Source organism: Phycodurus eques, chromosome 19, assembly GCF_024500275.1.
Source record: "Phycodurus eques isolate BA_2022a chromosome 19, UOR_Pequ_1.1, whole genome shotgun sequence".
In the NCBI taxonomy this organism is placed as follows: domain Eukaryota; kingdom Metazoa; phylum Chordata; class Actinopteri; order Syngnathiformes; family Syngnathidae; genus Phycodurus; species Phycodurus eques.
Window position 1 is genome coordinate 16,524,434 of NC_084543.1, and position 23,774 is coordinate 16,548,207.

A 23,774-nucleotide genomic window follows, 5' to 3' on the forward strand; every position below is an offset into this window, starting at 1 on the left:
TTGGTAATTAGCTGGCACGGTGGATGACTGGTTAGCACATCTGCTTCACAGTTCTGGGAACCGGGGTTCAAATCCCAGGCCCCGCCTGTGTGGAGTTAGCATGTTCTCCCCATACCTGGGTGGGTTTTCTCCGGGCACTCCGGTTTCCTCCCACATCCCAAAAACATGCGTGGTAGGTTAATTGAAGATTCTAAATTGCCCATAAGTGTGAATGTGAGTGCGAATGGTTGTTTGTTTATATGTGCCCTGCGATTGGCTGGCGACCGGTTCAGGGTGTACCCCGCCTTCCGCTCGAAGATAGCTGGGATAGGCTCCAGCAGCCCGCGACCCTAGTGAGGATAAGCGGTAAGGAAAATGGATGGATGGATAGATTGTTAATTAACTAGTGTAACTCTGTGATATTGTATAGCAAGAGTGTGTTTTGTTTTTATGAAGTAGTGAGAATGAGGCCGAGAGCCCGGAATGGGAAAAGCTACTGATAACACAATAGATTCCATTGGGGGGGGGGGGGGGTAAAGGAGAAAATGAGGCTGCTCAAAATCTTAGAATAGTGCAACTCAACATTCAGACAAAATAAGAATATTGATTGGATTACGTTATTAGATTGGGATAATTATCAGTGTGCATTCAAAGTTAAATATAGTACAATTTTGACAATTTCAACATCAAACAGATATTGAATTTTTAAAAGGATTGTTATATGCTACAACCTGCAGTCATGACTTTGTGTTGTCTGTGTGTTTTGTTTTTTGTTTTTTCACGTTGTGTTGTGTGTTTATGCGCAGCTGTGTGTCCTATGCGCACATTTCTCTGACGAAGCAACCTTCGTCGCAATCACAAGAATGTATGCCTTTTGCTTATCTGTCACTGTACAGCTAATTGGGGAACTTTTTGTTTAACTCTGTCAAAGAACAGAGTTTTCACAACACGCATACGCCCTTACGAATTGAATTTCATGTGCAATATTCTTTTCCGCTGCCTGGACTTTTCCAAAGTCCGAAGTCAAATCCCACTGTTTGGGCTACTAGCAAATATAGGGTTAATCAGGAACTATCCTCCGATTCAGTTGAACCTAAACTGCCCATCCGCCAACACTGCCAGCATCCACTTCGCATGGATGCTGTTGACGATATTTGTCCAGGATTGTCCAGTAAGTCGATACCCATTGGGCTAAATTCCATCCGTATTAACCTCTTTTTAGTTGTCGTGAATCACTTTATAAAAAGGGGGTGGAGGTGATGTCTGGAGTCATTTGTTTTAGTTTTCTTCTCTTCTTTTTGTTTTGTTGATTTTGTTTTTGGTCTTGTACTCTGGAGTACAAAGGTAGTTTTGTCTTGTTTTGTGCTCTGGAGAACAAAGGATTGTTTTATTTTAACACATTGCGTTACTATGTTTGACACATAATTGATTGCCACAAAATCTGTATTTATAGATTCACTTAGAGCCAATTCAATAGGCTGCAAACACAGCACCGATATTGGATATGGTACTTCGCACAGTTCCAGTGATCTATTGAAGATCTGTCTGAAGACTGGAGCGAGCTGGTCCACGCTGGCTTTGAGGCAGGATGGGGCCTGGGCCTGCCGCTTTGTTATTCTTTTGTTGTTTGAAGATGCGTCTCACATCCTGTTTGTGGATGGTCAACCCAAAAGTGTGATTGTGGTGAGGCAGTGCGGTGTGAAAGTGTCCTTTTCAAATCTGCAGTAGAAGCTGTTCAAGTCATTGGCTAGAACTTTGCTCATGTTCCGGGGGAGACGGGGGACATCGAGTCCGAGTGGACCATGTTCCGCTCCTCCATTGCTGAGGTGGCCGACCGGAGCTGTGGCCGTAAGGTGGTCGGTGCCAGTCGTGGCGACAATCCCCAAACCCGTTGGTGGACACCAACGGTGAGGGATGCAGTCAAGCTGAAGCAAAGCTGCATTCCGCTTGGCCACCCTGTACCCATCAGCTCCCTCAGGAGTCCCACAGGCCAAAAAGTCCCGATAGGACTACTTCAGCTTGACGGCATCCCTTACCGCTGGTGTCCACCAACGGGTTCAGGGATTGCTGGCACGATAGGCACTGACTACCTTAAGGCCACAGCTCCGGTTGGCCACCTCGGTAAAGGAGGCGCGGAACATGGTCCACTCTGACTCAATGTCCCCCACCTCCCCCGAGCCGTGGGTCAAGTCCTACCGGAGGTAGGAGTTGAAACTCCTTCTGACAGGCAATTCTGCCAGATGTTCCCAGCAGACTCACAATATGTTTTGTCGCCAAGGTCCCTGCCTTCGGTCACCGCCCAGCTCACAATGTACCCGACCCCTATGCCCCATCCCACATGAGGCCATGGGAAGGGGGACCTATGTTACCCTTTCAGGCTGTGCCCGCCTATGCCCGGCCTTTGAGCCCCACCTCCAGGCCTGGCTCCGGTGAACCGCGTCTGGGCAAGGGAAAACGCGATACAATTATTTTTCTCATCAAAGGGGTCTTCTGTTTGCTCCAATCCAATTTAATCGCTAGTGACGTTTAAGTCTAGTTTACCAATTAAACGACACGAGGAAGTCACATGATCTCGAACAACGTCTTCTATTGGGTTTCCCGGGCATAGGTATTAACACCAGATAAACCAGTCCGGCTTATCGACGTGCCTCCATGGTGACCATTGTTGGGAAGGCGCGACTCGTGTTTATATTTAGATGAAGACAAACAACAGCTTTCATGTATTGTAGTTGTAGTATTTGTCTGGCACTGTCTGCCCAAAAGTGGAAATTTCAGCCCACTTCTAACTTCAGAAAACACCATGCGGTAAATTGAAGATTTTTTTGTTGTTGTTTTGGCTGTGCATATTAGCCCACATTAGCCCTATTTTATCAGAAGTAACTGTAAAACATGTACCTCTTGGGATACATCTAATCTCGCTCACACTGTACACACGCACGCACACACAACACAGCAATACCATAATTTGCACATTCACATTTTCACGCTCTTATTAAAAAAAATCAGAGGTTACTCACCATGTACTTAGTACTTGAGTAGTTTTTTCACTGTACTTTTTACTCTTACTCAAGTAATTATTTGGGGACTACTTTTTACTCTTACTTGAGACACGTTATTGCCAAGTAACAGTACTCTTATTTGAGTACAATATTTGGCTATTCAACCCACCTCTAGTCCTAACCAACAAAGATTTAAACTTTAGAGTTGTCCGCAATATTTGAGAGAAATATGGCTTATGTGTGCATAGAAAAAGTCTTAGATCTTGGTGTTAAGCTCATACAAAATAGGAGCAAAATCAAATGTTACACCTATATTTTTGTTCAGTATATTAAGAACAACGGTCCTTTGCAGTTTGAAGAAAAAGTATGAGGTGGTTCCTACAAGTTAGAAATTAAAACCAAAAAAAGTCCTTTGTGAAGGGGAATTGAAGGGTTCAAACCATTTTTAAAAATTCTGCCTTTAAAGACATTCATGTTCATCAAAGCCTAGTAGTCAACAAATTGCAGTCTGTGTCCATCATTTTCTAATTTTACCCAGGTGGACCAGTGAGAGTGAAGCGTCCTATCTCTAGAAGTTCTGAAAGTCCTGTGTGGGCTCTCAAAGTCCACATGTGCAAACTGTTGTCATCCAGTAGAGTCACCAGTTCAACCTAAACACAATGCATTGTATAATGTACATCTAAAAATAAAATCATATAATCATATCCCAAATAGAGTTTACAGTTATTATAAACAACTCTATATAAAAAAAAGCGTCACCCATTGATAATGGTTTGAAAATATGCTGTGAAATTTCTGTACCTGCTGGGGGAGAAAGTGTACTTGTGTGACTGCGGCATTCTCATCATGGAGACCCATGAACTCCACACCTGGGGCTCCATATCTGCCCTTTGGTTATGGTAACACTCGATCACATTTAAATCACATCATACAATCACATCTTAGAGCATTCTGAGTAGGGCTGCACGATATTTTGTTACAGCATCGTCATCGCAATGTACGTGTGGGCGATAGTCACATCGCAGTGCAGTGTTGTACCTGGACGAGTTCAGTGACTCAACTGTAATATTTAAAGTGACCAGCAGAGGTACCTGTTTGGACACGTTGCATTTCCTATTTCGCACTTCAGAATGAAACTACTACAGGCAGGCATGCTGCAGCTGCTTGAGTACGCAAAGTGCATTCAGTGAATTTGTTCTTTCGTAATATAGTTCATAATTGTAAAACTGGATTACTCTGAAAATTATTACTTGTTTCAGAATGCTTTAGTTAAAACACTGCAATGATCACACTGTCACAATATGGACTTTGTTTTGTAATATAAGAGTAAATAAATTATTTGTTCAGCAATAGCTGGGATCAATGTCCTTTCACCATCGTTCTTGTTCAAACTGTGTTGCGTGTTTTTGTCTGCACATTAAGAACTAAAGTCTTATTTTTGTTTTAATTCCTCATTTAAAAAAACAATTCAAGCAACACGTTTTTTCTCATGTTTTTTAGATTGTAGGGTGAAAGCTGCAGCTGGACTAAGGTGGACTGAATGGGTGGCAACAATGGGGAAATGAAATGCCAGTATTTTGAGGGTAATAACACATCAGCAACATATTGAGAATTAAAAAAAAATAAAAATAAATAAATTAAAAAAATATATGAACTAATTCGTTTTTGGACCGGTGAACTGAGTTCAAAATGTTTTATTATTAACTATGAACTGAAGTACTTCATTTTTGGAACGATGAACTAAACTTTGAACTAGTACGCATAGAAAATTTAATTTTCCAACACTGATCCTTTATTATTTCACATTACAATATATATCACGGGGTTAAAAAAAAAAAGCATAGTCATTTTTCCAATATCATGCAGCCCTAATTCTGAGGCACATGTCAGCATAAACAATCATTCACTGCCAGCCCTCACAGTAAAAATGGATACTTGACTTCTATAGCCGTAAATGGCAATGAATACAAATACCTCTACCAATATGACTTATTTTCCTTGGACAGGCATGTCACTTTACTATACTTTCATTGTATATTAATTAGACTGTACTATAGGGATCATTTATATACAGTAGTTCTTGACTTAAATGTGTTTCTAAAATGTTTGGTCTCACTGCAAATTTCCCCTTTGTGGGACTAATACAGTAAAGGTTATCTTATGTTGACCAACGTCATGGGGGGAAAATAACCAATGACAATCACAAATAACAACTTAGAATTATTAAATCAATTCAGAGACACTGCCTAGGTATACACTATTAGAACCTTTTCAGACGCATTAGAAACACTAATAAATAGGATACAATTTGATGGCTCCAGAACGTGTACCGATGGCCAGCAGCTGGAGAGATGGACTGTAGCCCAGAGCGCTGGGCTGGTGGGGGAAGCCATGCTCCACAGTCTGGAGAGAAAATATTAGACATAAAGGGGAAGAATGAGGTGAACAGTGACAGCGAAAACTATCCTTTGAAAGTCTGAAAATAAATGGTTGAAAATAACACCTTAATTCAAGTGAATCAATTTTCAGAGGACATACACGATATAGCCAAAAGTAATTGCTTACCTGCCTTGACTCACATATGATATCTCATTCTCCTTGAAACCAGTCTCTACTTTTGCGTGAAGCACAACCTGTGCAGTTTAGAAATATAACATTTCTAGTTCCGAAAGGTTTCTTTTTTTTTTAAAGATTTTTTTCATTTTGTCTTCTCTCTTTTCCGCCATTATGTTTGTCTCTTCTCATTGTCTCTTGTACCCCGCCGCCCCGCCCCCTCCTTCTTCTTCGTCTGAGGGAGGGACGTTTACCTCAAGGCATTGTCACCCTTTACAGGGTGCCAATCCTCATTGCAGTTATCCAGAGGCTTGACGACCACACACACACACACACACACACACACACACACACACACACACAAACACACACACTGCACAAGACCCTCCCCCACCCATCCCCGTTAAAAAACGCCATTGACGTCTTTAGACAGCATTGGCAGGGAATAGATGGATTATTAATTATGTCTTTGGACAGCATTGGCAGGGAATAAGTTAACCATATGGAGTTTTTTTTTACCTAAATGTTGCAGCTTCTCTTCGTCGTTTTCAAAAAGCCACTACCTGAGTGGGTTAACCCCAAGCAATCCAGCACAAAGAATGTTTGCAGATCCAGTGTCAGCTTGTGAATGTTATTTATTGATGACATCAACACTATTGCGGATCGTAATAGAAAAAAAAATAATTTATCTGATCTGCCCTTTGCAGTCAAAAACCTGTTCCGCGTGTTACTCTTGCCAGTGTCTGTCTTACTCTGCCCACAGGTGCCTCATATAAACAATTATAATATTGAAGGCAGCTGTTCTGAACCGAAAAGGAGGGGCAACAAACAAATGAGATTTCCCATACATATATTTATTGCAAATGAAATTATTTTCACAAAAAAATCATATGACCACGCATTTTCAAACAAACTTAAATAGACAAAATGATGTGTCCAATAAAATTTTGGCCTCAACATACACTATATAAAAATAAATAAATTTTCCTCACTGTCTGACATGAAATTAGACGAAATGTTTTAGGTAAATTAGGATTACCAAAATTTCCATTTTCTAAATTCAAGAATAATGACAGAAAAATTTGTTTAGGTAATTTTTCATTAGTTTCTTCAAAGTCAGAAGTTTACCAACAGGAAGATTCCTACTGTATGCCTTTAAACAATTTGGGAAAACCTAGATGTTGATGTCATTTCTTTGGACGCTTGTGATAGGTTTATTGACAACTATTTGAATTAATTACAGACAAACCTGTGGATGTATTTGAACCAGGTGCAACCGAAAAACTGCTTCTTTGTATAACATCATGGGAAAGCCACAGGAAATCGGCCTAATAAATACCTGAAATGTATGTAAGCTTCTGACTTTGAGGAAAGTAATGGAAAATTGCCCAAAAAAGTCCTCCTCTCATTATTCTGGCATTTGGCAAATACAAATAATTTTGGATAATCCTAATTGACCTAAAACACGAAAGCTTTAGTATAATTTTATATCAGACAGTGAGAAAAAAAACGTCTTTTTACAACCCCAATTCCAACGAACTTGGGACGTTGTGTTAAACATAAATAAAAACAGAACACAAAGATTTGCAAATCATGTTTAACCTATATTTAATTGAATACACTACAAAGACAAGTTATTTCATGTTCAAACTGATAAACGTTATTGTTTTTAGAAAATAACCATTAACTTAGAATTGTATGGCTGCAACACATTCCAAAAAAGCTGGGACAGGGTCATGTTTACCACTGTGTTACATCACCAACTCCTTATTTTAAAATACTTATAACTTATTCATATGTTGTAATATTTTTCTAAAAATGTTTTTGTATGTCCCATGATGTAAGTAGCAAGTCTATTCTACCAAACCAACGACTTTGGAAGAATTTGAAGGGCGAATACTAGAACTTATGTCTTCCATCCCAAAAGAGTTCCTTGTGAAATCAGTTAATGCGGTTCCCAGGCGGCTTGACAAACTGGTGACTAATGCTGGCGTCCATATCGACTTCTAAATAAAACTCCATACAATATACTTTCTTCTCATGTAATTTTTTTCGGAACTATAATTCTTAAAAGAACAAGTACATAAAAAGAACATTAAAAGAACAAGTACATAAAAATAGGGAGTTACTTTTCAATCACCCGGTATATTTATTTTTTATGTAAGTGCATAACAATTATTTGGATTGCAGTACATAATTGTCAGCAGAGCTGATTTCTTGTAATAGACATTTTTAGAACCATTAAAATAAAAATGACGTGACAGTGATTGTCACGGGGTGACATCTTTGAATCTAAGGCACATAATTTTGCTGAGAATCTTATAAACTTTAAGCTTACTAAATCTCATGATAAAACAAAATGTATCTTTTAAATCTTTAATTTGATATCATAAAAAATATATAGTTTAAGTACAACCCCAATTCCAATGAAGTTGGGACGTTGTTAAACAAAAAAAACTAAATACAATGATTTGCAAATCATGTTCAACTTATATTTAATTGAATACACTACAAAGACGATATTTCATGTTCAAACTGATAAACTATTGTTTTTAGCAAATAATCATTAACTTTGAATTTTATGGCTGCAACACGTTCCAAAAAAGCTGGGACAGGGTCATGTTTACCACTGTTTTACATCACCTTATCTTTTAACAACATTCAATCAACGTTTGGGAAATGAGGACACTAATTGTTGAATCTTTGTAGGTGGAATTCTTTTCTATTCTTGCTTGATGTACAGCTTCAGCTGTTCAACAGTCCGGGGTCTCTGTTGTCGTAGTTTACGCTTCAAAACGCGCCACACATTTTCAATGGGAGACAGGTCTGGACTGCAGGCAGGCCAATCTAGTACCCGCAGCACTCTTTTACTACGAAGCCACACTGTTGTAACACGTGCAGAATGTGGCGTGGCATTGTCTTGCTGGCTTTTGAACTTGGCGTCCATAACAGTCCGGATGGTTCTTTTCCTCTTCTGCCCGGAGGACACAACGTCCACAATTTCCAAAAACAATTTTTAATGTGGACTCGTCGGACCACAGAACACTTTTCATCAGTCCATTTTTTATAAGCTCGGGCACAGAGAAGCCGGCGGCGTTTCTGGGTGTTGTTGATAAATGACTTTTGCTTTGCATAGCAGAGTTTGAAGTTGCACTTACGGATGTAGCGCCGAACTGTATTTACTGACATTGGTTTTCTGAAGTGTTCCTGAGCCCATGTGGTGATATCCTTTACACATTGAGGTCGTTTTTTTACTGAGGAATTCAGGGAAACTCCTTTTATACCCAATCATGGCACCCACCTGTTCCCAATTAGCCTGTTCACCTGTGGGATGTTCCAAACAGGTGTTTGATGAGCATTCCTCAAATTTCTCAGTCTTTTTTGCTACCTGTCCCAGCTTTTTTGGAATGTGTTGCAGCCATAAAATTCTATGTTAAAGATTATTTGCTAAAATCAATAAAGTTTATCAGTTTGAACATTAAATATCTTGTCTTTGTAGTGTATTAAATTAAATATAGGTCGAACATGATTTGCAAATCATTGTATTCTGTTTTTATTTATGTTTAACACAACGTCCCAACTTCATTGGAATTGGGGTTGTGGGTGGGCAACTTAAATTATCTTTAAAATTTCTCTTTTTGCAGTATTGCTGATGTAATCTGAATTGTCCTTTAAATTACAGAGATTCTTCGAAAAATAACATTTTTGGTTTACATGTTGAGAGCATTAATCGACAGCAAAACTCATGTTAGTGTCACGGAGTGACAGGCTTGTCAGGGACAGATTGCTCATGAAGTATAGCTTAGACAGTATTCAAGGGGCAGCATTATATGACATCTGCTGATTTACAGATATTTGAAGAACACAATTTACTGGTAAAACTCTGCGTATTCAATAACTTATCCAAGACCCTAATTCTCAAAAACATCGTGGTGGGACACGCCACAGTGTGTCATTTTATGAAGAAACGTTTCTAAGCTGTGTCGCAGCCTGTAATTCTTTTGGGGTAAAAAAGTATAAAGTATGACATCATTTAATGCCACATTAACAAAGGTATTTTTTATTTGATAATGCTCATGACTTGGCACCAAGACTTGACGCATATCCGCCATTTTCAAGCCACGGCCGTATGACACAATCTGAAAGATGTCAAAGCCAAAAGAGAACCAGAGCTGCATTGGGTTTTGTTGGATGGACTGATTCATGCTAGCTTCTGCTCAGCACTACATTTTTGATTACACAGCATGGGATTATGTATGTCGATGTGTCTTCTGCGTGCACCAAATGTAAAGATCCACGACACTAATTGACAATTATATTAAGTGTAGTCTATAAAGTGTTGCCTTCATGAGTTCATGTTTACCGGTGCTCACTTTCTTCCACTATGGGCTGCTTTTCTCATTCAACCTACCTTACCAAACAAGTAAAAGATTCTTCTGTATTCAGATGTGCTTTTGTTATAGTAGCAGGTATGACATTTTCATGATGCCCCTTTGTATATGTTTTCTCCTTGTGCACTTCAGATCAAATACATTGCACATAGAGCTCCATATTAAAGCAGATATATTTGTTTCATTGAAAGCAGTTTATGTTTTTAAATCAGCTCGTGTCTGTACATTGTCACTTGCCTTGTTGAACTGGTAAAGTTCCTGTTTGAGTCTGTCTCTCTGGGACTCCTGGCCATGTCGCCTGAATCTTTTCATCCTGACCTAACAGCGTGGAGCCTTCAGCCGCACTTACAGACTGATAAAAGGGAAAAAAAGCAAGGGTCATTCATTTTACATAAAAACATACTGTACATACAAACTGACAAGCCGCAACAGTATGAACACTTGCACAATGTATTAATATCCAACACAATAGCTGTATCAAATATTATGTCATTACAAAAGGTAATAACTCAGTTTTGGAGCAAGATGTGAACAGAATATGGATGATGAAAGTCTAAATGTATATATATATATATATATATATATACACATATATATACACATATATATATATATATATATATATATATATATATATATATATATATATATATATATATATATATATATACACACACATACATTTATACATACATATATATACATACATACATATATATATACATACATATATATACATACATATATATATATATATACACACACACACACACACACACACACGGGACTTGGGGGGGGGGGGGCGTTGGCTGTGGCCACACTGCCTGGCAGCCCTGCCCCCCACACCACAAAAAGTGAAATGCAGCAGGTCTACATTGTTTTTTGTATCCTCTTTCATCGTTGTCATACAAGGAGATAAGTATGCAACACTCTGGGCTGCTCCATGTGACGTTAGAAGCATTATAATTTACTGTAACATGGGTGCTAATCTTATTAGCATGTCCAAACGGGTCCCTTTGCTGGTCACTTTTAATATTACAGTTGATTCACTGTGTAATACAGTTCACCAACATCACAGTGGACCCTGCGATGTGACTATTGCGCACATGTACATCGCGATGACGATGCTCAAACAATATATGGTGCAGCCCTCGCGGAAGGGCTCTCGATCAGCAGAGTTGCTACTCCATGTCTCTTAATGCCATAGAATCATTGTTGAGAAAATGCGTGGCATCCAAAACGTTCCACTTATGGATTTAGAAAATCAACTATCATAGTGCTACAGCAAAAGTGTTGCAATGATGATCAGTCCTTTTCGGAGTTGCTATTTTAAAAACAAACTATTTTCATGCTGGTAGAGTAGAACCAGATAAACTGCTCCAATAGGTGAACAGGTTTCTAAACATGATGTGGTCACAAAACCACTTGTGGTTACACACCTCCTCTATTTGTCATTCACCCACAGACAGTATGAAGAAAAATGTGTGCGCATTAAAACAAAAAACAATCTGGATAATTTGAGTCAAATTAAATTTTAAAGTGTTTTCTTATGGGCTCTGGAAATGTATGCAGGACAAAACAATGTGCAACAGTGGAACTGACACAAGTAAACAGTCGAAGGAGATTGCCAAAATAATTGTTTCCATCCACTGTACAAAACATCATCATCAGTCTTTTGGGTCAGTCTATCACATCTCCCACCTTTTTAATTAACCCTTTCCTGTAATCTGACACTGAGACAGTTGGATGAAGGTTTACAATAGCCAATTCCTAACCTTTACTTAGTTGGGGAAATAACAGTTAACCGTCCTGTTATGTTGCAGGTTGGATTGACAAGGTTGTTGTTGTTTTTTTTTTTAATAAGATTTGGATACAACTGCTACTGCTGCCCAAGCACCAGGCAGTTCAAAGGCCTTCTTGGAATCGCTGTTAATTATTCTTTCAACAAATGTATTGCCTTTTGGGGGCTTCAGCATGCCTGGAAATTCACCAATTTTTGCAAACGCTTGTATCCTGTTGAAAAAAGTATGAACACCCGCTATTTGTGGACTAATTCAGTCATTGCAGGACACAGAAAAATGTCTCATGGGCTCAATGCACTAAATTAAACAGGATCAGGTCAGCCATTTTTGTTTAGAAGCAGCCATTTTGGGCAAGTTTGCCCAAAAGAGCCCAAATCAGAAACAGGTATTCCAGACAATTGGGCAAGCTAAATAGCCAATTTTTTTTTGTGCCTAACCAAAAAAACTTTTACCTCATGTGGAAGTGGTATGGTGTCAAAATTTGATAATAATCCTGGATTCGCCATGAGAAAGGGGGTGAACAGGCCCTCCTGTTCATTGTTGCTTTTATTCTTTTTGAATTCTCAACAATAGTAAATATATTGACCTGGCTGTGAAAAGGGGGATATACCATGACACAATTTGGAGGAGCATCATCGACCCGTAAAGAGAGAAAAAAAAATGCATGGAATCGGATATCCTGAGATTAGAATCTCTTCCTCTTCCAAATGTGGATAAAAATCTGATACATACTGAATGTCTGTCAGTGTGAGTGCAGCGTTAACGGACAGATCCTTGACGTCATCAAAATACACTAGTAAGTAATCGATCATTTAATAGGGAACATATCAGAATCAGAATCATCTTTATTTGCCAAGTATGTCCAAAACACACAAGGAATTTGTCTCCGGTAGTTGGAGCCGCTCTAGTACAACAAACAGTCAATTTACAGAACACTTTGGGGACATAAAGACATTGACAAAAAACAATTGTGCAAAAAGATGCAGAGTCCTCTAGCACTTACAGCAGTTCGAACGACTAATATTGCAATAGTCCGGTGCAATGACCATTGTGCAAAGGGCGCTGAGACTTCAAGGAGTGTATGCGGTTTAAAGTGACGAGTAGTGCGATCATCTGGGACAGTGTCGGTTGTGCAAATGTTACAGATACTCCTCAATCAGTGTGCAAATGGAGCAGATGCTACTCTGGCATGAGTGGCCAGTATATGCAAATAGTGCAGCATGGCGAGACAACTACAGTGAGTGCACAAGTAATAAATAATTGGCCCCACAGAAATGTGACAACGAACTCAAGTCAAAAAATTGCCAGCTTGTTGTAATGGAATTATAGGTTAGGTGTTTAAGAAGTTGATCGCAAGAGGGAAGAAGCTGTTGGAATGTCTACTAGTTCTAGTTTGCATTTGCATATTTTAAGGAGAGCACCGAGAGCAGGTTTAATCTCGAGCAGAATTGTAACATCATCATTGTTATTATTACTATTATTATTACTACAAGTAGGGCAGGGTGATATGGCCTAAAATTCATATCACGGTATAAATTAATTTCCTTCACAGTAACAATATATATCTCGATATAAATTTAAGGGTAACAATTATAATGAAAGTAGTTATTTGTTGTATAGTTCTCTAAAAAAAACTAAATGGATTTTAAAAGATAATTAGGGCTGGGCGATCTGCCATAAAATTCATACCATGGCATAAATGTAATCCCTTCATGGTCTCGCGCGATATGAATTTAAGTGTAGAAATTATAATGGAGGTATTTCTAAATGAGTTGTACATTCCTTAGAAAAGCTACATTGCTTTTAAAAATGAGAACAACAAAAATATTGTGTAATTTTGAGAGCATTTATTGTGCAGTACTCAAAAGAACTATCGGGTGTAAACAAACAAATAACATTGCTGATGTTGCAAATATTCATATATATATATTATTATTATATTATTATATATTAATAAGTCCCTCCTCTCAGTTGAGGTATGTGGTAATGTACTGATAAATTTCCAGTTTTTGGATGTGTCCTGTACATTTACTGCATACTGTACCTGTTACTATATATTATTTTCTCTGTAGACTTATTTCCCTGCTAATTTGCTGTTCTTTGTTACTATAGTTACACGGTTCCAGCCAGACTTCTGTTAAAAGTGTAGACACACAACAATTAATTAAAAAATAGACAACTAATTGCTTATCAAATTAAACAACTATTTTGACAATTGATTCATCGTTTAATGCCATTGTTTAATTAAAATTTATTTTAGCCTCTCAACAGTAAATACTCTCTGATTTCTTTCGTCCTCCATGAAAGCAGACTGATTATCTTTGTTTTTCTTCAAAATTTGCAACCATCTGCTTTTACTTTTTAAAACAAACAACATTTTGACCTGTTTTTTATTTATTTATTTATTTATTGTTTTTTACATGTTACGGAGCAAACCAGTAACTGAATCATAATCAATTTAAAGGTCCCATATTCACTCCATAGAGTGACTCTCTAACATAGATTTAGTATAAAAGTGTCAATTTCATTTTAAAAAACACCTTGGTTTTGCTACAGCGCCTCATCCTTTTCCATGTAAGCCTATCACCCACATCCTCCTTTCGAACACCAACCTTCTCTCTGGTCTTCCTATGGCTGTGTTACCTGGTAGCTCCATCCTCATCATCCTCCGACCAATATACTCACTCTCTCTCTCCTCTGGACATGCCCAAACCATCAAATATATGTACAATATATTCATTCATTTCCAACAGTCTTTTGTCTTAATTTCATTGTGCGTGTCTGAGCTGCTACAGCTTCCAGTCATGTGCAGTACTATCTTAAGTCGAATGTTTGTTTTTGTTTTTTTTGCTCCAATCAGATTTCAGCTTCTATGTGTTGCAATGTAAATGTAATCTGCCCATGGCCTTCAGAATCCCGAGTGCAGGCGTTAAACAGGTAAAACACACACACACTATTGAAATGGTGAAACAATCAGGTTTTAGATCTTTGCGCAGGCTGAGCCAAGTTGGCATTTTTCCCATACTCTGATCGGTTCAACTACATAGTCCTCTGATTGGTTGAGCTGCATGAGATTGATTTACTTTGTACTTGGTGTATCTTCTGGCAGGAAAGGAGAGAAGGAGACTTGGTGGTGGATCCACACAGTACAGGAAATTATACAAGGAAAAAGGTTAGCTCAGAAGAAGTGGGACACTGAGCGGACCGAGGAGAGGCGAAAGGAATACATTGAGATGCGACACAGGGCAAAGGTAGAGGTGGCAAAGGCCAAACAAGAGGCATATGATGACATGTATGGCAGGTTGGACACTAAAGAAGGAGAAAATGATCTATACAAGCTGGCCAGACAGAGGGATAGAGATGGGAAGGATGTACAGCAGGTTAGGGTGATTAAGGATAGAAATGGAAATATGTTGACTGGTGCCAGCAGTGTGCTAGCTAGATGGAAATAATACTTCGAGGAGTTGATGAATGAGGAAACTGAGAGAGAAGGGAGAATAGAAGAGGCAAGTGTGGTGGACCAGGAAGTGGCAATGATTAGTAAGGGGGAAGTTAGAAAGGCATTAAAGAGGATGAAAAATGGAAAGGCAGTTGGCCCTGATGACATTCCTGTGGAGGTATGGAAGCATCTAGGAGAGGTGGCTGTGGAGTTTTTGACCGGCTTGTTCAATAGAATTCTAGTGCGTGAGAAGATGCCTGAGGAATGGAGGAAAAGTGTACTGGTGCCCATTTTTAAGAACAAAGGTGATGTGCAGAGTTGTGGGAACTATAGAGGAATAAAGTTGATGAGCCACATAATGTAGTTATGGGAAAGTAGTGGAGGCTAGACTCAGGACAGAAGTGAGTATTTGCGAGCAACAGTATGGTTTCATGCTTAGAAAGAGTACCACAGATGCATTATTTACCTTGAGGGATGTTGATGGAAAAGTACAGAGAAGGTCAGAAGGAGCTACATTGTGTCTTTGTAGATCTAGAGAAAGCCTATGACAGAGTACCCAGAGAGAAACTGTGGTACTGCATGCGGAAGTCTGGCGTGGCAGAGAAGTATGTTAGAATAATACAGGACATGTACGAGGGTAGCAGAACAGCGGTGAGGTGTGCTGTCGGTGTGACAGACGAATTTAAGGTGGAAGTGGGACTGCATTAGGGATCAGCCCTGAACCCCTTCCTTTTTGCAGTGGTGATGGATAGGCTGACAGATGAGGTTAGACTGGAATCCCCGTGGACCATGATGTTTGCAGATGACATTGTGATCTGCCATGAAAGCAGGGAGCAGCTGGAGGAACAGTTAAAAAGATGGAGGCATGCACTGGAAAGAAGAGGAATGACGATTAGCCAAAGTAAGACAGAATATATGTTCATGAATGAGAGGGGTGGTGGGGGAAGAGTGAGGCTCCAGGGAGAAGAGATAGCAAGGATGGAGGACTTTAAATACTTGGGGTCAACCGCCCAGAGCAATGGGGAGTGTGGTCAGGAAGTGAAGAAACGGGTCCAAGCAGGTTGGAACGGGTGGATGAAGGTGTCAGGTGTGTTATGTGACAGAAGAGTCTCTGCTAGGATGAAAGGCAAAGTTTATAAAACAGTGGTGAGGCCAGCCATGATGTACGGATTAGAGACAGTGGCACTGAAGAGACAACAGGAAGCAGAGCTGGAGGTGGCAGAAATGAAGATGTTGAGGTTCGCTCTCGGAGTGACCAGGTTGGATAAAATTAGAAATGAGCTCATCAGAGGGACGGCCGAGGTTCGATGTTTTGGAGACAAAGTTAGAGAGAGCAGACTTCGATGGTTTGGACACGTCCAGAGGGGAAATAGTGAGTATATTGGTAGAAGGATGATGAGGATGGAGCTGCCAGGCAAGAGAGCTAGAGGAAGACCAAAGAGAAGGTTGATGGATGTCGTGAGGGAAGACGTGAGGGCAGTTGGTGTTCGAGAGGAGGATGCAGGAGATAGGCTTACATGGAAAAGGAAGACGCGCTGTGGCGACCCCTAACGGGACAAGCCGAAAGGAAAAGAAGAAGAAGAAGCGCACGGTCACAAGAAAACTGGGACTACCACATCATTGTCTCAGGAAAGATGGATACTATGTGTTGTACACATGGAAATGAAAGGGCAGCGTTTTCAAATGTATTCCCTCTGGGTCCGCCTTACAAAAATTATTCTATTGGGGATCCCAAAATACTGGTACAAAGTGGATGAACTGTAGAAATTATTATTATTTTTTTTAATAATCCTTTACGGATACACATGGTCTTCGAAGATACAGTGGAACCTCGATCTGTTATGAACGACCCTGTTTACGGCCAAACATTTTGTCGAAAAATTACCTCTAGTTACATATTTTCGGTTTGCGAAAGGTCTTGGTATGGACGAACGGAAGTATCTATGTTGTGCTTATACTTGTGCTGCGTGACGATCATTGACTGCATAACGCTTTGATGCATGCTGAAAATTAGTTGTCTGCTTTGCACCGCGCCGCAGGCGGAAAACTGTTGCGATTGCAGATGGAAGTCCTGCCATTCCCTCCTCAATCACTGAATCACAAATCTAATAACTGGAGGTTGGACTTGCCGTCTAAATCGCAATTTGCTATGAGCATTGACGAATGAATAACGAACCAGAAAACAAATCCTTACTCATCATACTATTCCGAGATAAAAGTCATGTTATTGTCCAACAAATGAAAAATGTAATTTGATTATTTGAAAACAATCTATAGGTCCCCAGTTAAAGTCTAGGCTGCAGTTTTTTGGCATCGCAGATTTCGTCACAACAGTGTAAAGGACAGTGTATTTTTCCTCCAGAAAAAGCTGTTGCCAAAATGCTTCTTTTTACTTAAAAAAGGCTTACTTTAACCATCATCCCTCGCCACTTCACTGTGGTCTGTTTTATATTGGCCTCAGCTCAGTAAAATTAGTAAATCCATGCTGGCTGCGTGGCTGGGAACATCTGTTGGCTCTACTAAGCCAGCTAGTTATTTTAGCTGGTAGTTAGCAGTTGATCTCGTCAATCATCTGCCATGATGTGTTGAATGAATCTTGCTTAACTTTATCCAATTAATCTGCTGCGGTCGCAGCCTACCATGAACATTCGTGCAGCACCTCTTCATCGGACGGTTCGCTCCGCGGAGATTCTTGTTTTGTCTACCATACAACTGCGCATGCGCAGAAAGTAAAAATGCGGAAGTAAACAAAGGATTTTGCCGAAAGACCGCTTCATTGTAGCCCCTGTCAGAATAAAATATGTGATTTGTATTTCGTTTGGTTTCCATTCAAATGCGAAATTTTTTATTCTGGATTAGTTTTATCACTGGAATTTGAGAATTAATTCAATCAGCGAATAAGTTTTGCCTTGTACTACTAATGGCGTTTGTGATTGAAGTGGTAAAAGAAGTCCAGAAATCTTTATATTTCCATCAAAAAATACTATTTATAGTATGTTATTTATTGAACAAAACATGGCAAAGTGCTTGCTGGAGATAGCATGAGCAAGGAAATCAAAAATCGATAAAAATCATCAAAATTGGCCAACAGGGAAATTAATCATTAAAATGATTTCCTTCTTTCAGATTTATTTTCTGAACAGAAAAAGACAAGTTTCCCTGGATCTGTTTGTTGTGCCAAAATCAACCAATGAATTAGAAAAGAAACAGACGAAATACAAACAGAATTTCCTCGAGTTATTATGGAAGAAGACGCTTCTTCAATGGAGGAGCTGTCGTACTCCTCCCCTTTCCTTCCTTAGCGAAAGTTAAATTAAGCAAGACTTATGTTTGTTCAGTATTTCTTTATAAGTGTGTTTTCACCTATTTTTATATTGTACTATATTTATTTTTAACTACACAGTGATTTAAAAAAGTAAGGCCACACACACACACAAAGACAATCGGCCTGTTTTCGTACCGATTCTGCCCCTTCCAGACCTCGCACATTAAACGCCAGACAATCTTAAGTCTTATAAGGTTATCCTATAAGATTCTCCTTGGGTCTGATATGTGTTAAGAGTGGATTTGTCCTGATTTTAGGGTCCGAAAAAAGGTCGGGGCCGACAATCCTAAATAATGAACGTGTTCAACATTTCTGACCAAAACTCTTCATCTGTGTGGAGGACGCAGACTTCTCCTGAGTCATGATGCCGAGAAACGTGGCGTGATACAGAATGTAGCCAATCAAGAAGCACCCAAGACTGACGAAAACGGAAGCAACCTTAAATGAAAACAAAAATGTCTTACCAATTGTTGTGTTATGTAGAAAAGTGAGTTCCCCAGATGGCAAGTATTTTCCAAAGCAAGTACCTTTTTGAGAACATTGCCATTTTACAAGGCTCTCTGCTCCAGCAACCTTCGGGAACAGTCAGGAAACATTGGCACGCGTTTATTCTTCTTCAATTTTGTTAGATCATGTCTGATCACGCGAGGCTTCAAGATCGGCGGTACAACAGAATCGTTGCGTGTGTGGTCTGCTGTGTTGAGATTCTCGGAGCACATCACACACATGACGACCAAAACTGTTGAATGCCCAATTTATTACCTTTATGTTTGGGGTCAGATAAGAAAAATCTTTTAAGAGTGGAAAAATGTTTATGTTTACCAAGCCCAAGTATAACTTAATTTGGGGGCTGGAACTGATTAATTGCATTTCAATTCATTTCAATGGGAAACATGACCTGGTTTAAGAAGTTTTGTTGTTAAAAACAGGGTCAAGACACGAATTTACCGTATTTTCACGACCATAAGGCGCACTTAAAAGTCTTACATTTTCTCCAAAATGGACAGGGTGGCTTATAATGCGGCGCGCCTTGTGTGCGCACCGAGTTGCAAAATCTATAAAAGTTGTTGTGTGATGAGCGCTTCGCTTGACTGACTGGGAACATTTCCTGCCGACACACTGCTTATACAGAGGAAAAGCGGACGTCGCTGAGGACAGCATGCGGCCGTTAAAGGGGGAAGGGTGCGCGTGAAGGAGGACGCTAAAGGCACGCCCCCAGTAGGTATATAGCGCCGGTATGTGCATTGTTCAAAACAACATCGGTTTGGCGAAGGACCCCCGAAAATGACTGCGGTCAAGCCAGCCTCCACTCGTAAAGCAGCAATCAAGCCAGCCGCCCCTAATTTTGTTCCTACTAGGCATTAGGGTAATAAGTCGTCAACTAGTATGAACAAAATTAAGGGTGGCTGGCTTGACTGCTACTTTATGAGTGGAGGCTGGCTTGACCGCAGTCGAAAACGGCAACTACGAAGAGACACACTTACGAAGCACAGTTTAAACTGCAAGCTATCAGTTATGCAGAGGAACATGGGAATCGAGCAGCCGCGAGAGAATTCAAGATCAACGAATCCATGGTTCGCAAGTGGAGGAAGCAGGAAAACAAGCTTCGCCAAGTCAAGAAGACGAAGTTGAATTTCCGCGGAAACAAGTCGAGGTGGCCCGAGTTGGAAGACCAACTCGAGCAATGGATTAATGAACTCCAAACCGCTGGAGACCACTGTTTAAACAGGGCGTTCGAAGTGAAGTTGCGAGCGGCGTGGGAGCAAATGCCGAACACAGCTTTACTAAGACTAGGAGGCAGCGCCGGGCGAGTTACGCTCCAATTTGTGAATGGATTGTGGATGCTTGGGCTAACGTGTCTGCTTGCACTGTTCGAGCTTTCGTTAAAGCCGGCATCATTTCTGAGGAGCCGCACACCAACGAGACTGACTCTGACAATGACGAGAGGGAACCTGGCGTGATGGAGAACTTGCACAGCTGTTCATTTCGGATACAGAACATGAGGACTTTGATGGATTTGTGGATGAGGATTGATCAAAAAACGTGAGTACATTGTTAAATACTTCAATAAAGTACAACCGAACTCAGTTTTGCTCCCACTGCCTTTTTAAAAACATTGTTTTAGCGTGCATGCATGCTACAGTATGTTTTAAGCTAGCGTATGTTTGACCATGCCTGCGCCCAATAATACGGTGTATGTGTTAAATACAGAAATAGACCCCGTACCTGAGACTGCGCCTTTTAATACAGTGCCCCTTATGGTTGTGAAACTACAGTAGTTTGTAATCCGAGATTCCACTGTATATAAAGTAGTAAAACTTTGCATTGCTGGGTAGGTAAAGTACACAATGGAATTACTGTTTGTTCTTCCAACGAATGAAAAAACATTTTGGAGCCCACAACATTCTTTACTTCCTACACGCACTTCTATCATGGTTAAAATACATTTCAGGCTCCACATGCCCCACGACCCTCCCAACAAAAAAAAAATAATACCTGGTAATTTGTCACTGACACCAGTCTCACCAATCAAAAATTTGGGTGGCTATATCTATCATAAGAGGACACATGCCTGAAATTGATCGGTATCCAAGTAATTTCGGGCGCTTCTATTTTAAGTGGTGCAGCCATCATAGGCATTACAGTAGTAGTTTGGTGGATGACAAAATGTTCAGACCAATTAATTAGACATGACCTGCGATTGGCTGGCGACCAGTTCAGGGTGTACCCCACCTCTCACCCGAAGATAGCTGAGATAGGCTCCAGCACGACCGCGACCCTGGTGAGGATAAGCGGAACGGAAGATGAAGGAATGAGTTAAGCCATCCCACACAACCTTACTCAGCCAAACAAGTTTGTATTTCAGGCAGGAATCACTGACTGCGCACAGACCAGACAGTGAAAGATGAAGGGAGATGGAGCAGGTGAGAGAGAAAAATACTTCAGTGTGGCAGTTAAAAGGAGAAAGTTCAGAAAATGATTGCTAAATGGTGAGAACATTTTGAATGAATGGCGCTCCCCCCCATAAAATTTAATTGAACAGCCAACCAGAGTCATCTTTGTTAATACTTCCACTGACAGTAGTTATTAAAAGTGCAAATGTGAAAGGCCATTATGAGATAAAGAATTAAGGTTTTGAAGAAACATAACCTCTCAAAATCTGAAGATGGCAGAAAATTATGCCAGGACAAGCTGGAGCTCAATTCTATCACTGAGCAGAAAAAAATAGGGGAGTTGAATATAGTATAATAGAGGAAGAAAGTGAACCTCTAAAACTGTTCAATGTTAATATTTTTTTAAATACATAAAACTGTTTGAGACTGTTTTGTCGACATTGTCAACAGAAAAGGGGTAACTCAAATTGTGTTTTTCACACCTCTGGGTTGGATGTGAGTTTCCAGTACTTTAATGCTTAATAATAAATAGTACATTGTTTATTGAAGTCTACAGGTTTCGGTGCATTTGCCAAAAAGAAAAACCAGCAATGGAAAGCTCCCCCAAATGCCCAAACCGCCACCACTCACAAAACACAGTAACCTGAAACTAGACTGTTGTCCCAAAGGACTTGCCAGCATACCTGCTCGAGAGACACACCTTGCTAAAGAAGGACATTTCCGCCATTATGCAACACTTGCCACAACTACTCAACTCCCTCTTAGAGCGTTACCGTACTGGAGTTGCTTTGCAGAGTATTTTCAATTGCAATTTTTATCATCTTAACTCAAAATAGGTGTTTCAAGATGCTATTGCTCTACAAATGGTCTGTCTGGGACTGTTTGCTGAAGGCAGTTTACTGTGTGAAGCAAGGGCACAGGAAGTAGTAGGGAATGTGGCTGGGGGAGTGACGACAATCCTAAAGGCCCATGACTGACATGTGCCCGAGAAAATCGTTTTGGTTTTTTTTTACTAATTTGTGGCAATGACGTGGAGGGACTCGAAGTAGAATTTTTGCCCCTGGCCCTAAGATTGAGTTTTTGAATTCCAAATCGTCATACTAGCCCAAAATAGCAAACATGCGATATTGAAAAAAAAAATAACTATGAACTTATTCAATTTTGGACCGGTGAATTTAGTTCAAAATGTTGAATTCTGAACTGTGAACTGAACTAGTTCATTTTTGGAATGGTGAACTGAACTTTTAAGTCGTTTGGATAGAAAATGTACTTTTCCCCACATGTATTATTTCACATCCCAACATATTATAGCGCAATGTCATTTCTTTCCAATATCGTGCAGCCCTAATATCCTCTGCATTCCCACCTCTCAGTAGTAAATATTCTCACATTTATGTTGTCCTCCAGAAAGCAGACTGATTATCTTTGTTTTCAATCAAAATAAGACATTCGAAAACATTCGATTTTACTTTGGAAAAGAATGATTAAGAACTTTTGCCTATTTTCTGACAGATGTTATGGACCAAACCAGTGACTGAATCAATTAATTTATATTTGTGCATTTCCTGCACTGTCAATTTGAAATATTGTCCTATTTTTCAATGAAGGAATGGAAATTGAAAAAATATTTTCAAGCCAATTAATCTTAAAAATAATTGATATATATATATATATAAACACTTTCTAATTCAGTTTTGTGTGTTTAGGCTAAGGTTAGCCAGTTAGCAATTTAGGGATACATATGAACGTCGTGACTTGAGCGTGTTCAATGTGGAAGAGAAACAGGTGGCTCTGAAAAAAACTACTGCATGTTGTTCTTCATGCCGGTAAACCAACACCTGTGGCGCTACTAAGAAGAAGTAACACACTCTCCCGCGACTCTGAAATTGTGTATAGAAAATGGTTTAGCAGTACTCTACCTACCTGAATCCAAACGGCCGTTGCCGAATTAATCTGCACTCAGATGTTTAAATCGGTAGTGGGTTTGTTAGTTTCACTGTCCGGTATTTGAGTTGGAACTCCTCGTTGTGTCGAATAAATGGGTATTAAATGTGCTGTAAGAATCCACGACGCAGTCCGTATGAGGGCAAACAACAACAAAAAAACTACATTTGAAGTGGTTAAAAAGTATTCCTGGGTTCGATAGTGGTTCCTCCGTGACAAGACGCTTTAAAACGGACTCCGCCCTCCCGCTTGTGTTCAATAGAGCATCAAGAACTTCGGTACAAGGTGCCGCCCACTTCCGCATCCGTAAACCTCCTGTTTCTTTTCAGAAAGAATCCATCGAATATATGACACTTATGTTTAATACATGCATTAAAATACTACAGTGCCACAAGTCTAAAGTATATATACTAATTAACGCCTATAAACTTAATCTGCCAGTCAAATT

At 39.8% G+C, this 23,774-nt stretch overlaps 1 protein-coding gene across 10 annotated transcripts in view; it reads right to left on the reverse strand.

Annotated features, from left to right (window-relative positions):
* The window catches only part of llgl2 (LLGL scribble cell polarity complex component 2), a 142,317-nt gene extending 118,745 nt beyond the window's left edge, over window positions 1-23,572 (reverse strand). For all 10 annotated transcript variants that reach the window (XR_009767205.1, XR_009767203.1, XR_009767204.1 and 7 more), the window contains exons 1-5: window positions 23,306-23,572; window positions 10,160-10,274; window positions 5,284-5,381; window positions 3,780-3,861; window positions 3,513-3,628 (exon numbers count right to left, since the gene is read on the reverse strand). Coding sequence is in view for 4 of the 10 variants with exons in the window: in XM_061663883.1 (XP_061519867.1) it covers window positions 3,513-3,628; window positions 3,780-3,861; window positions 5,284-5,381; window positions 10,160-10,234 (371 nt within the window). In the remaining 6 variants the exon portion in view is untranslated. The remainder of the gene's footprint in view (window positions 1-3,512; window positions 3,629-3,779; window positions 3,862-5,283; window positions 5,382-10,159; window positions 10,275-23,305) is intronic.
* Window positions 23,573-23,774: the final 202 nt, after the last annotated feature.